The sequence below is a fragment of the Anser brachyrhynchus genome (genome assembly GCF_964034855.1).
Source record: "Anser brachyrhynchus genome assembly, chromosome: 27".
NCBI lineage: Eukaryota > Metazoa > Chordata > Aves > Anseriformes > Anatidae > Anser > Anser brachyrhynchus.
The window spans coordinates 3,173,853-3,189,134 of record NC_137720.1 but is presented as its reverse complement, the minus strand read 5'-3'; the positions used below and the strand labels follow the sequence as shown (position 1 = coordinate 3,189,134).

The following is a 15,282-nucleotide window of genomic DNA, read 5'->3' as shown; positions in this document are numbered from 1 at the left end:
CACCCTGATGATTATCTGCAGCGCTTTCGGAGCTGCCCAGTGGGTATTTTCTCTCTGCTTGTTCTTAGCCATCAATTAAATGTCTTTTAAGGGGAAAGGTGGGGTCTGGGAGGCACCTGGGCTGGGTGACTGTGAAGGAGGCAATTGCCCTCGTGTCTCAGCGGCGCCTTGTCCAAGTTTCTCATGGCACAAGGAGGAAGGAAGGCGCTTGCTCAGGAGGGGCCCGAGAGGAAAAGGCAGGAGCTGGTCCCCGAAGGAGCTTCTTCTGCTGAGCTTAAGCACAGTCCTCACTTCAGAGCTGTTCCCTGCCAGGATTTGGGAAACCACTTCACCCAAAGCCTTGGGAAGGATTTTCCTATAATTCTTTGAATACCTGGGTGAGAAAAACGCACCCAGCGAGCCCACCGGGAGAGCAACGGGACCACGGCGGGGCAGGGGATGATGCCCCCGTCCCCGGCATTGTTTCACCGGGGCAGGCTCCATTTCATGGGAGAAACACCTGGATGCAAAGCACCACGACAGCGACACGTTGCCTTGTTGCAAGATTGGGCTTCTTGCCCGAATTCGGGCTGAGCCCCAGGGATAGCGTTACGCCGCGCCTGCCCCAGTAGCTCCCGGCCACGCGAGCGAGGTCGGGGCGTCACCGCCCTTATCACGGCCCCATCGGCCACCCCGGCCCCGCCACGGAGCCCACGGGGCAGCTCCACGGGCTCTGGCACCACGATGTGCCCTGACGTCAGGGGGGTCATGGTGTGGCCCCGGGGGAGCCAAAATGCAGCCGGGGCTCCGTGCTGGCTCGGTGCGGTGCTGCTTCATCGCAGGACAACCCGTCCCCTGGGACCACGCAGACACGTTAAATTGTTCCCATCGTGTTTTTTTTTTTTTAATAATGGGGCACCCCATCGTCAGCCCTGTGCCGGGAGATGGCCCAAGCTGGCTCAAGGCAGGAAGAGTTTCACAAAGTCAAAACGCGGCGAGAGGTCGGTCCCTAAACTGCCCTAATCCCATTCCAGCTCTCGGGGAGGCTCTGGGGATGACGAGGGCGCTCCTGAAAGCAAAGCTGCCTCCCAGCCAGCCCGTCGCAGCGGCCACTTGCCGCAGTTTCGTTTACTCAGAGTATCCTCCAACCTGACTCACTGCTCGCAGGGGATTAGTCCTCGGCGCGGACGTTGCAGTGACCTGCATCCCCCAGCAGCTCCGGGCACGGCTCCCGGCACTGCTGCAGAGGCACCGAGGGTGCCCGGAGCTCTCTCCATCGCAGCTTTCAGGACCGAGAGCTTTCAAAGCCGGTGTCCATTCATCTCTACAGACACGGAACAGAAACTTTAGGAGCAGCAGACCCGAAGAGGCTTGCTCTGCAGCTATGGGGCTAAGAGCTCGCAGGGCACGGCACTTAATACAAGCCCAGGGCGAAATCTCCCCAGTTACTGCAGAATCACCCTCGCATGTCCCTCAGGGGGATGTCGTGGTCAGGGTCCATGCGAGATAAGCTCAAAGATCCTCAAAGATTTCCTTCCTTCTCCATAAACCCCAGGGAGGGATGCGTTTCCCTGGCCATGGGTATCATCAGGACCCCCCTTATTCATTTAGGGGTCATTTGTGGCAATTATGGGCTCATCCAACCACGACTGTTGTAGGAAATCAGATGCTAGAAGCGAGCAGGAGCTGCTCGAGCCCAGGGGTGAGCGCCGTGGAGGCTGCTGGAGGGCTGTGCCGGACCTTCAGCCAAGAATCCCGAGCAGCTCCCGGCTCTGTTCTGCCAGGTAAATAAATCAGCTTTTATTGTTTTCCACAAGAGAACTTTTCCCCATTTCTTTATAACTTAATCCAATGGAAATTCAAAGGGGAAATACCAGCAGGGCTTGTTGTTTTCATTTGGTTTTAAACCCTTTTAAAAGCTCCTCATTCGTTACCACACAGGTTAGGAGCAAGCAGACGCACACCGACGTTTTCTTTGGGAAAAATGCTCATTTCTTATGTTTCCACAGGTGGTCCCGGGGTCTCCCCCCCAGCACCAGGCATCGCCACCTCTGCCCCGTGCACCGCATCCATCCTTTAGCAGGGAATTCCCAATCTCCTATGGGACCATCCTGAGAGCCAAATCCCATGTTCACTACCTCTGTAGCCCTGCACACCAGTGCCGAAAGGGATTTGTACCGGGACCAGGCCTATGGAGGAGATGGGGAAGAAAGCCCTGTGGATTTACTTGCTTGTAGCATCAGTCCTCTGCAGGGGACAGCCCCTGAAAAGCCCACAGCCCGCTGCAGGGAGGCTGCGCGTTCGGGAACAGCTTTTGGGTGATGCTGCTTTGGGTGACGCTGCTTTGGGTGGAAGGACCTCGCTTGCCCAGCCCCGCAGAGCAGCCACCGGCGGACACCTCCTGCTACGTGCCTGGTGCCGAGCCTTTTCTTCAAGCCACAGTGGCAGGGATCACGGGGAGAACAAAAGCAAAAGGGAAGCAAAGCACGCGGAAAAGGGCCGTGCTGGGTGAGCAATGAGGTGACACCGGCACCGCCGGGGCTTAATTGTTGCTTAAGAGGCCGTCTGGCGTTAGCTGCGGTCTGACACCCAGCTCCACGCTCGCTGAGGGCGACTTGCCCTTTTGGGGGAAGATAAATGAAGGCTTGAGAAGTTTCCTGCGTGGAGCCCTCGCAAGTCAGACGTGAGGAATGCCGCCAAGCCGGGTGGTTCTGCAAAGAAAGGGCTGGCTTAGAAAGGGCTGGCTTGTGGCACCGGCCCCAGCTTCACCTTCGCGCCCTGCCCTGCCGAGAGGTGAGGCGGTGGGTGAGAGCCGAGGGCAGCGTGCCGGGGCTGCGGGTGCTGCGGTACGGTTCTGGCACCACCTCCTGGACAGCAGCTTTTCTCCAGCTCCTTCCAGAAACGCAGCCGCAGCAGCGCAGGTCCCTCCCCAGCTTCACCCTTGGCGAAGGAACCGCTGCAGCCCGTCCCCTGGATCCTCAGCTGCTCTCTCCCAGCACCTCATTACACGGTGCTCAGCTAATTGCTCCAAGGTTGCGCAGAGCCAGGCCGAGGACACGGTCACCATCTCACCGGAGCCACCTCGTTGTGCGCCCACGGGCAGCGGGAGCGCACTGCTCTCTTGGTGCTCCCAGCTCCCGTGGTGAGGCCAGGAACCCCCTCAAGCAGGAGGGAGAAGCGGAGCAGAGAGGCTAATGGCTTCGTGCTCCTTGTGCCTGGCTGCAAAGTGCTCCTAATTTGATAAACGGGGCCAGCGAACGCCGTTGCTGGGAGCGCTCGTGGGTGCAGCTCGGTGGGTCCTACCCGGCTGGCGTGACGGAGCCCAGACAGCGAGATTGCAAGCAGATGTTTAACAGCCTCTTACAGGCACTCTGAGCAACGCGTTTAACGTCTGGCACGGCAAGCAGCAGCTCCCAGACCTACCCCAGGCTCTCCGAGCTCGTGTAAGGCTTGTTACTGCAGCTCCCACCAGCCTGCACTGGAGGAGGCATGGAGAGGGGCCAGCAAAACACCCCCAGCTCTGAAAGTGAAACCTCTTTAATCTGCTCGTGCTTCCCCCTCGCCAGAAGCCTTAACCTCAGATCTGGTCTAAATTATCTGAGCTGGAACACAACCCGAAGCAGCAAGCTTAAAATAAGCAGCCTGGTGAGTGCCCACGAAGGGGGAAAGGTGCTGAACGCAGCCACGGCGCGAGCCCCCGCCGCGGCTTTGTCCCTTCCTGGCACGGTGTGCGAGAGGCCTGGGACCTCGTCCCAGCTGCTCTCGGCCGAAGGCTGCTCCCTGCATGCAAAAAGCTTCGAGGCTGGAGCTGTTTCCTTCCCGACGAGCTGCCTCAGCTTCCAGCCTCGGGGAAGCAAGCTGCCCAGCACTGCCCACAGGGTGCAGACAAGCTCACGCGGGGCCGTCACACAGCCGGTGGGGTGGGAGCAGCTGGGCCGGGGTAATTTTAAACGTGCTCGTCCTATTACACAAACCTCCCCAGACGCACGGAACATCAAGGTCCTATTTTTCTCCTGATGCTGCTGTATATGCATTGGCTATTTTTCATGGCAGCTCTCTTCTCTGCAGACAGGCTTTGGGATTCAGCTTAAAATAGTGCCACCCGGAGCTGTTCAGACTGCGTGTGTGGAAGAAACAGCAGGAACTGGTCCTCAACAGCTTCGTTTTAGAGCTGGGGAGCCAGCACAAAACCAAGTTTGCATATAGAACCAGGAAGCTGTGCTGATAAAGACCTCCTTTCTTACTCTTTCTCACCCCAAAGCTTCACATCCAGCCTGTCACAGGGGAGCTGCTTACACCAAACAGCACGTTTCTACATCTGTGTTTTTTTTTTTTTCTTTTGCTAAAAGCAGCACCTACTGATTGAAAGAGGAAAAATGGAAGATGTGTCTGATGTCTAGCAAAGCACTGTGTGCCATCCTGAGAGCAGGCAGAGAAAGCAATGAGTGTACGATGTGCTTGTACAGCTGGAAGGGCTACACAAAGCAGCAAATGTTTTTATTGCTAACAGGCTCGACCATTAGCAGCAGGGGCAGATGGATGCCTACTCCTAATGGCCTCTAATACCTTATACCCACAAGACTAATGGGCATCTTTCACAAGACATTTCGCCAACACCACAGAGACCCTGGGTTATATCCAAGGCACAGTCCATCAGTTCGCGGCCGTGCAGCTGAAGAGCGCTGGGCTTTCCCCAGAATTGCAATCACCGTGATTCACAACCCCTCTGCAGTCGTCATTGCCTTCTCCTGCCTCTAAGTTTCGGAAGAAACTTGCTTTTGTGGGACCAAACCAGCTCTGCAGCTGTATTAATTTGCAAATGACATTTCAGTGGATGCAGTCACTACCGACTACAAAAATAGCAGCTTATTTACTCCCCATGTGCTTTGCTGACAAACAAGTTCTTAAGTCCCATGGAGAAGATACAGCTCCCAGAGCAAGAACTGTTCTACTCTAACGCAGATAAATTGTCAACCAAACTCCAACTGCAGACTTCAGCGCTGATAAAGAAACCCCAGCAGGATTTCTACGTTCCAGATGGCATCTTGATGCACTGCCAGATCCACAGAAGCCTTCATTTAGCACACTAACTGCATTTCTTTAAGCCATCACACTGAATAAAAGGAAATTACAATGCTCATTTAAGGCAGATTTTAGAGCCAGCAGAACAGGTGAATGCGACTTTAGAAAACTGCTGTAGTTCCCAGTAATTACGTAGGTTTGCTCATTATATTCAGCTACTGAATGTGGGATTACTGAGTACTCCTTGCAGTTCCCAGAATGTTTTTCCTTGTTTAGCTCAGCAGTTTTGTACCCCGATGCTGTTCCAGAAACAAATACAGGGCTAGGGTGATCCTAGAAGTGCCTGGAAAAGATGCAAGAATACAGTGAAAGATGGCTTGTGCTACAAGACAGAACAAATACCACCTCTCGGGTTATTCCAGAATTAGCTCTAAGCAGCATTTTTCCTTAAGGCATAAACTAAGCAGCCAGCAAGTTGGGAGTTCTCACCCTAAAACACTGCTCTGAAGAGGTGTGACCAACCCCAGGCCCTTCAACTCATTCCAGACATTCCCGTGCCGTGATGCGTCCGGTGAGGAGCGCAGCCACCAGGGACGTCAGGAGGATGTTCGTCAGCAGTGGCTCCGGCCAAAATCCTCCCACCCCGCCTGGCCAGCCTCACATCCCACTAAGTCTTCTTTCTTGTGGTGAAAATGCCCACTATCCTAACAAATTTCCTGACCTAAAAGCGTGGAGTGACAGATCCTGGTTTACATAAAGCCAGGTCCTTCTTTAAAACCAGTTATGGCAGGTAATGCCGTGCAGCACTAGGTGTCACTGGACATCGCCACCTTCCTGTGCTCTCACCTACCCTGAGCTCCTCAAAAGCATTTTGTTCTTAGTTCATTGCAACGTAAGAGAATAAATGATTCACTGTGCTAACGTCCAACACTATGCAGCAAAATACAGAAGTGTTTAGGCTCTTCTAATTAAAGAAGGATCAGATGTTCTGCAGCCTCAGGTCACTTCTACTCACAAGGTGACACCTCAGATTTATTTCAGTGCAGAAACTTGGAAGTGCTTCAGGAAAAAAAGAAGAAAACCTTCAAAACCACACAGTAATCATAGTTACACAGTTGTGCTAACCAGTAAGCAAAGCAAATCTACAGTATTCTTTGTCAATTAGAGCAACAAAACGTTAACACCTCCGCTTACACCAAGCCAACACCCAACATGAACACGAGCAATTGCACATTTTGGGTCAATTTAAAAGCTCCATCAGTACAGGAGCCCTTACAGTCACGCAGTTACTGGTTCAGAGCTTACAGCCTGCTCCCAAATTACTACCACCTCTGTAACACCAATTCTGACAAAGCATTTAACATTCTCAAAGCGAAATACATGGGCACGAGTTGGGCTTCAGCACCGTTACACAACGTCTCCCGTCAGCTCTTCCAAAGAAAAGAACAGCACACCATTATCTTGCAAATATCTTTATTACAATTTACAGATTAGTTCTGAATAGTTTTGTTATGTACAGAAATATAACTTTAGATATAAAAAACCCAACAAACTCGACACAAATCAATTAAAATCTGTATAAAGCCAATGTTGAAGGTTTTCTAACTTTCTCTAAATTATACAAAAATAAAATCTGATAATTACAGTTTTGATTTAAAGTTCAACAAGTATTATTTTTTATGTTTCACTCCAAACGCACATGTACACATCCGGTAAGACAACTTTAAGGTATGTTATAGGGAAAATGGTGACAAAAAAAAATTAGCTTGCTCATAAATTTAGTGTTAGAATAACTTCCTACCACCACTGGATACTCTGGAAGTATGAGGTTTGAGAGGAGGGAAAAAACTTACCCGAGCAGGCACGTTTCTCTGAGAATCAGAAGTTTTAGAACAGAGCGCTTGATACACTGCAGGTTGAAAAAAAATAATCTCAGATATCAGAAGTACTTTTGGAAGGAACAGTTTTCAACCTAGCTTGTAGATAATTTGTCAATTCTGTTCATTTCCAGCTGTAGCCTTTCCCAAGCCTCTGCAAAAAGTTGATCGGTGTCTGCAGGTGTTAATTCACATCACCCTAGAGTTTTTTTTATGAACACCACTACACCAAGTTAACCAGAGTAACTGAAGCAGCAGCAAGCTTTACAAGACCAAATAAACTCGGAGTGTCATGGAAAAAAGCTCTCGTATATTTTACCAAGAGCGACGAACAGCATTTTTACTTATCAGTCACGCTAGGACCATATGTCAACAATTTTTCTCTAATTCTAACACATTAATCATCCTGCGTGCTTTTCCCTAAACAAAACAGCAGAACACCTGTTATCAAATACGATACAGGAAAATTAACTCCTAAAAACTGAAAGCTAATCCATAGGATTCAAGGGCATGATTTATGATTTCACAACCAAAATAATCTTTTTTAGAAAAGAATGTGGTTTTTTATTCCACAGGGATTAAAATAACATTGTTGCATGGCTTTCAATTAGCCAATCCAAACGGCTGCCTGAGTTTCAGCCATACTTTGTGTGACAACTCTACTATGTCTCAGTTAACTCTCTTAATTTCATAATGAACACTTCTAACACATAGGAGAGAAAGGTAATTTTTAAATCCAAAGAACGAACTTTTTCCATAAAGCGTAAATCCCAAAGCTCTGAAATTTGAGACAATTAAAATTGCCAAAAGCATGGCAAGATGAAGCAGAAAACTCCGTAAAGCTTTGGGAAGCTCTTTTCTCCATGTATCCATAACTTCTTTTGAATTCAAAATTGAAGAGATTAATGAGACGACAAATTTCAAGTGTTTCTAGGTCTCTTCCTTACAAAAATAGAGGCACTCCTAGTCAGCTGAATGAACAAAATAGCAAATCATTTACTCACACCATTTTTTGCAAACAGATACGAATTCTTTAGATCTGACTGGTATTTATTCCATTGCATGACCTCATTCCTGCTTGGGTTACAGCCATACAACATCTTCCAGGTCCAAATGCATATCCAAACTGTGCTGCTCTTTTATTTTGACTGAAACAATTAAACATTTTAAGTTACAAACACAAATAAGGAGTGTTTTCCTTCCACCGAGGACCTCAACTTTCAGATCCCAAACGTGAAATGTTATTTTGGTACCAAATGAACAAAAGTGCAGACGCAGAGAGGTATTAATACTGGCTTCTGGTAAAGAACGCAGCACTCTGTAGTCTTAGATTTCCAGAAAGGTAATTCTCCTTACACGTACCAGATAAAAGAAATACAAAGAACACTCCACTTCCATCAGGAAGCAGAATCAATTAGGGTGAAGTTGCTCTGAGATTACCTAAAGACCTACGGCCTAGTTCCACACGTGCAGCTATCTCAATTCAGACCATCAGCCACAGCTTTGATATGTACCTTGAAGCTTCAATTATTGATCAGGACGAGGCCTTTCACTGCCCTGAAAGCAAAGCGGCTTGGTGCACAAGCAGCCAACACCCTTTGGAACAGTACTGGGTAAAGGTACTACTTAAATAAAGACAAACCAAAGGGCTTAGAGTGCACCAGAGTTCCCCTGAATCCCCCAGTGTGCTAGACTGAAATATTAAGACATCAAAGCGTTACATCGACACTCAAACAATTAGATTGCACGCAAAACTGGGACCTTAAAAAGGAAGCAAAAAGCATCCGCTTTGTGCAGTAAAGTTAACATCATGAGCTAACAAAATCGGAGACTTTTGTATAGGTTAGAGAAAATGGAGAACCACAAACAAATAGCACATGCCTTTACAAACTTTAAATCAAAACTGCAATAACTAGGTTCTGAGCTCCATAAATATTTCCTTCAAAATATGTTTGCTTTTTCAAAGTGCAAAATTCCAACTGAATAGCCACCACTTCTCAACATACGGCAGACAAGGCATTTTTGGAATGGATTTAACCTAAAGCAGTCTGTTTCTCAAATGGTACTGAAGAGGAATGCAATTATACCACCCTCACCCTTGTTGATACTCGAAAGGTTTTGTTTGGATGTCAAAAATGGGATACACATAGGTATATTCGTTGGCTGAATATTAAACTGGGAAAAAGTGTTAGAATCCCACTTTTCTCCCCATTTCAAAACAGCACACGCAGCTGCCACTTCTTGGTTTGAAGATTTTGATGAGTGCTTCGGGTCACACACAACCACCAGGTCTTTTAAGGTGCTAGAAGAGATCAACCCCCTTGGAGTAGGTTTCTCGGAGTCTATTCAAAACTCTCTGTCTATGCTCTGTGGTGAAGCAGTACCCTATGGCTTCTTCTGTTTCTTGGATACGTTTCTGGAACCTGCAACCATCTCGGGCAAGCTCTTCCCAGGGTCCTTTCCGATCCTCCTCGCTGCTGACGTAATACTCAGTAACTTTTTCAAGGAAGGTTACCTGGAAAAGACAAGCCATTTATCAAAGCGTTAGCCAAATACTCATGCAAAAGGAGCTTAAACCTCATCTGCACATACAATTACTTAAAAATAAAAGTTGTCTAAAATACCAACAAACACTCAGGTGTGCTACCAGTTCATGCTATGTCTCTGAACCAGCAGGGAAGGAGTGTGTTTCACCTCTCAGGTTTAAAAGCAACCTCACGTGCAGCTGCTGATTCTCCCTCCACCCAAAGCAGTGCTCAGACTGCCAGGTAGTCCCTAAACGGCGGCCTAAGATGGGCTGATATCAGAGCAAACAACGCTCCCTGCGAAATAACAGCCCCCCAGCACCACTTTAACCTCTCACAGACACAGTTCCTGCAGGTTATTCTGGAGGATAGACCAGAACACTCATTTAAGACTAGATGTTACCAACCAGTTTCTGATTAGTACATCATACAAAAAGCGAGAGCCATTGTTCTGTGGAATGAGTAATCGTGTGAGTCAACTTGAGTGCCTGATAAGAAATCTTACTATGCTGCATTTAAGGAATCAACACTCATCACCGTATGACTGGAACAAACTCATCTGTTCAGTGCCAGTATCAATGGTAAGCTCATGGAAGGAAATGAAGTCAGTTGGGGCACTTCAAACTGAATGCAAATTTTTTCCACTCTTCATTATTCTTAAGAAAATGGAAAAACCTTGTAGGGTCAGGGTCTAAACTCAACAGTACTTAGTTGACTGCTATATAAAGATTCAAGTCTCTCTCTTATCAAGTGATAAGAGAAAGAGAAACTAGTTGAGATGCCTGCAGAATTATGAGTGGCTTTTTATTTAGCTACATAAAAGGCTTAAAATCGAAGGACAAACTAACTAGCTGTCAAAGTCCCTTGACTCTCAGGCTAGGACCAATTCTTGAAGACAAGGAAACTGCTGTAGTTATATCAGCATACTCTAATTTGCTGCAGGAAGACCAGGAAGGAATCTGTGGAGGCAGAAAACACTTACTGCTCTATTCCTGCATTCTATTAACAGAAACCCACGGTTTCACACCCCGTTCATGTCAGCATAATGAGAAGTGTAGGATGAGATGGCTTTGCGTGGTACTGCCACCTTCTAACCCTCACAGAAAACATGAAGGTGAGAGTTAGAGGAGAGGTGACCTACAGGAATACCCACCAGAAGACGCAGAGCCCCAAGGGACTGTGCTGAAAGCAAACCCCAGAGGCCACCCAGTTCCAGTGCAGCCACCCCAAATTACTTCGAGCGGTCTGGGAAGCGTGGGCACCAGACCCCACATGCACTGCGAACACACGTGCTATCCCGCGAGTGACACAAACACTCCCAGGCTTTAGGGCTGTACAAACACGAATATTGCTGCTGTTTGCACGATGCCACAGAGGAAACAGCCCTGTGCGGGGCAAAGGACTCCAAGGTTTCCTGGGTAGGCGCCGGTCACTGCTCGGCGACCTCTGCTCCCCTCCGCTGGCAGGCCTAATTAGGTACCTGCCTTCAGGCACCCGGCGCCGTTACATCAGCCTGTCCCTCAGCGCGTTACCACCTTTCAGCCTTTTTACATCAGTCTAAGATACCCTTGGGCACAATTACCGGATTTTGTAACAACGCACTAAATATTGCGTCTAGACCATTGTTGTTTCACCGTGTCACTCGATTACTGTAAATTAGTCTAAAAACATTATTACTGCAGTCAAGAAGTGCTGTTAAGTGTACACATCTGCCACGCAACGAGATTTTAGGGCATGACAGCATGAACTTACAGCAGGGCTCACCAGTGCCACAGCATTTCAGACACATGCTGTCAGATACAAAGGTCCTCTTGCAAAAACTGTTTTCCATTTAGGTGGCAAAGCAGTGGTTTGTCTCGTGTTAACCTTCTAAGTTTGTAACCACCACCTGCCCCAGCAAGAGCAGGTATGAAGTGAAGTCCAAGCCGGGCTCTCAGGGAAGCAAAATCTGTGCTGTAAGAACGCTAAAGAAAGCGGGATACAACTTGTCTTTGTTGCTATCTTGTTACACCAGGGCATTATCCTGGGACTTGGTATCACAAGCTATTACTCACACAAAGGTATGAAGTGTCAGGCAAGACCCAGAGGAATATCTCGTGTCTGAAAAGCAGTTGTGTCCATCTGTAGCATCACAAAACCTTTTAGAGGGCAAATTTATTTACCTGAATCCTAGCACATGCACTAACGTTTAACACACCGACTCTTCAAACACGCTACACCTCTAGCCAGCATTCAAAAGCCTAGTTCCATTACATCCTTTTTTATAAAGACTGCTGAATTATAAGTAACCTCTTAATCAGAATTAGGAGCGTTAAAGCACTTCTATTGAAAGTTTTAACAGCTTACTGCAGCATGAGCTAACCCAAAACTGAAGAGTTCTTCCTACTCCCAAAGACTTTTGCTGTCTAGAACTCAAAAAGTAGGCTTGACACACTCCTAGATAGTTACCACACTTAAGTCTCAGTTACACTGTGCACCAAAAAGTCCTAAAATACTTTATCAACATGATTCACAACAGAAAAGGGTGCTTTCCAGGGGCAAAACTTGGATCACAGTTCTCATCTGTTCGTCTGATGATGGAAGCTACATTAGAACGCAAACACAGAATTAAAGCCGTCTTTAAAAAGCAGCTCAACTTCCAGTCTAGAAATGAAGCATAAAGAAATTCTGTGCCCCGTGTGACTGAATTACAAAGCCTCCCATCACGTATGAGGCACATTGATTGCAGTCAAATAATTAGACCATAAGCTCACAGGGTATGATCTGCCACCACCGCGGCTGGAATCCTGGTGCAAATGACCTCACCCACCCACATACCACTTAGCAGATCCCAAACAAAAACAAAAACAAAAAAAATACCTTTTTCCGCTTGGTACTTCTACATTTCTCACCCAAAAGAATGCCATGCTGCACCAAGTCTGTGACCCCACAGTTATGTTTTTCCAGCTGTACCCGACAGACAGTTAAGTGACTATGCTCAGAAGTGCCCAAACTCGGCCCCTCTGTTCCTTTTGAGCCAGGCTTCCCTTTCTTCTCTGCTGTTTGAAAGGGTGCCTTGAAATTTAAAGGATTATAAGGATCGTCTGAGGTACAGAATGAGTTCCAAAGTTTCAAGTTTTCTGCCTCATCCACACTGCTACACTCCCACTCGTCATGCTCTTCAGAACTGAGGTGAGGAGAGCCCGAAGATGAGTCTGCCCATGAAGAATCCTCCTCCTCCTCCTCCTCGTCCTCCTCCTCTTCCACATCTGACCCACAGTGCATCTCCTTTCCTGGACTGCTGGAAGATGTCTGAATGGTCGCCGTGAAGTTCTGCGGGTTGTAAGGATCCAGGCTGAAGAAGGACTTCCAGAGGTGCAACCTTTCCCCGCTCTGGCTCCCGTCGTCTGAATCCGAGAGGAGCCCTTCGCTGTCAAACCCATCATCATCATTATCATCCCAGTCTTCCTCATCATCATCATCACCCGCACTCTCCTCCCCGCTAGAGGTTCCCCCTAGGATATAGTCTATCAACTTATTAGCACAAGCAGGCCTGGCTGAAATCGGAAGGTTTCGCTCGATTTCTGAGTCCTCGTCGCCCTCTGCGGCCAAAGCTCCCACCTCAAGCTCCCCCTTCGGGGGAGGGGAGCCCCTCGCCGCCTCCTGCTCCTCGGGCTTCCACGGCTCCCCGGCGGTTCCCCTGTGCTGCTGCTCCTCCTCCAGGCTGTGGTAGCCGTGGTCGGGCTCGGGCACGACGAGGAGCCGCTGCTGGAGGAACTCGAGCCGCTTGCTCCGGAGCAGCTCCACCTCGGGCAGCCCCCCGCCGCCCCTCCAGGCCTCGCCGGGGGGCTCGGCGCTCAGCGGCCGGGGCAGGCGGCTCTTGGCGGAGCTGCCGCTTCCCAAAACGAAGGAAAAAAAATCCCCGCTCCGCGCCGCGAGGGCGGCCGGGCCGCTCCGCACCCCCCCGGCTCCCTCCTGCCCCTTCTCCTCGGGCCGGCGGAGCGAGGGGAGAGGCTCCGGCGGCGGGGGAGCCCCGGTAGCGGGGCACAGGGCGCTGCTGAGAGCCGGGCCGGGCCGCAGGCGGTGAAGGAGGGCGGGCAGCGGCGAGAGGAGCTGCGAGGCGAGGCGCAGCCACGAGAAGGACGGGCTGGCCTGGGCCGGCCCGGGGGCGGCGGGGGCCGCGCTGGGCACGGCCAGCTTGGGCCAAAGCGGGGAGAAACCCAGCAGGGAAGCGGCGCGGGCTCGCCCCGGCACGGGGCCGCTCCGTTCTCGGCCGCTCGGCTCCATGAGGGTGAGGGGGAGGCTCCTCAGGACGGCCCGGGGGCGGCGGAGGGCGGCTCCCCGCGGGGGCCCGGCGCCATCCCGGGCCGGGCCGGGGAGGCGGCGGCGGCCGCTACAAAATGGCGGCGGGGGCTCGAGCGCCGCGGCTCCGCGCTGCCCCCTCCCACCCGCGAGGGGCGGGGCGGGAGCGGAGGGCAGGAGCTGTCCGTCAAGGGGCGCCGCCGCGGCTGATTGGGTGGAGCCGAGGCTCCGCCCCCTGGTTGTGGGAGGGGGGAGGAGGAGGCACCGCCCGCCGGCACCGCGCAGGGATTGCGTCAGCCGCCGCGCGGCACAGCGCCCCCTGGGGGACGGGAGGGGCGGGGGGGGGACAGCCACGGCGGGGCGGCCCTGACGGGGACACGGCCACGGGGACCCATGGGCATGGGGACATGGGACACAGGGGCAAGAACATGGGGACACACAGACACGGGGACATGGGACATGGACACAGACACATGGCTACGGGGACCCATGGACATAGGGACAGATGGACATGGGGACATGGGACACAAGGACATGGGGACACGGACACAGGGACAAGAATGTGGGGACAGACACGGACACAGACACACGGACATGGGGACATGGGGACACAGACACAGGGACATGGGAACACAGACATGGGGACACACATGGGGACACAGGACATGGATACACAGACACACAGCTACAGGGACACAGACATGGGGACAGGGGATGCAGGGACTCAGGGACAAGAACATGGGTACACAGACACAGATGGACACAGGACATGCACACATGGCTACAGAGACATGGAGACACGGCTACAGGGACATAGGACACAGACATGGGGACATGAGACACAAGGACACGTGGAGAGGGACATGGGAACAAGAACATGGGGACATAGGCATGGACACGGGGACACAGACACGTGGGGATACAACGACACGGATACGGAGACATGGACACAGGGACACAGGGAGATGGCGACAGGGACACAGGGATATGATGTCAGGGACACAGACGTGGACACATGGCAACACGGACACATGGGACACAGCGACAGGGATATGGACATGGCAGCACAGGGACATGGGGACACGGTGGGTCCTGCGGCACAGGCCAGCCCGGTTAGCAGCAGGCAGGCCGGGTGTGGGGCGCGGGGAGCTGCACCCACCTGCAGCAAGGCCTGGGCTGGCTCGGTGAGCAGCTGAGGTGGGGGAGTGACAAGGTCGAATGGCACGTTCATTAGGTTTAATTGGTGATTGAGATACCCCGTGCTGGGTTTGCCACGGGCACGCTTAGTCAGTCTGCGGGGTAATTATGGGAATAAAAATTATTCCGTGCTCGGCAGAAAGAGCGGGGCCGGGACACGTGCCATGGTGCGTGGGGTGGGACAGCAACTCTGTCCCCATCCCTGTCCCCATCCCAGTCCCCATCCAGCCCTGCAGGACCGCAGGGAGACGAGAGGCTCCCCCTGGCCCCGTGCACTTCATCGCCTTCATTTTAACACCATTGTGCCACGGCCAGGAGGGTCCCAGCCGTGACGAAGTGCCAGCTGCAGGAGCCTCTGTACAAACCCCATGCCCACCCCCCTCATGCCCTCTCCCGCTCGA

At 51.1% G+C, this 15,282-nt stretch overlaps 1 protein-coding gene across 1 annotated transcript; it reads right to left on the bottom strand.

Moving 5' to 3' along the window:
- Positions 1-6,457: 6,457 nt before the first annotated feature.
- On the bottom strand, positions 6,458-13,830 carry PPP1R15B (protein phosphatase 1 regulatory subunit 15B). Its single transcript, XM_080568880.1, has 2 exons — positions 12,263-13,830; positions 6,458-9,393 (listed from the first exon to the last, which is right to left on the bottom strand). The coding sequence occupies exons 1-2, from the start codon at positions 13,667-13,669 to the stop codon at positions 9,181-9,183; spliced, it is 1,620 nt and encodes a 539-aa protein (XP_080425006.1). The 5' UTR covers positions 13,670-13,830; the 3' UTR covers positions 6,458-9,180.
- Positions 13,831-15,282: the final 1,452 nt, after the last annotated feature.

Coding starts and splice junctions, on each gene's coding strand:
- PPP1R15B (XM_080568880.1), bottom strand. CDS start 13,669: ATGGAGCCGAGCGGCCGAGAACGGAGCGGCCCCGTGCCGGGGCGAGCC. Junction 9,394..12,262: donor GAAGTACCAAGCGGAAAAAG/GTATTTTTTTTG, acceptor TGTCTTTTCCAG/GTAACCTTCCTTGAAAAAGT.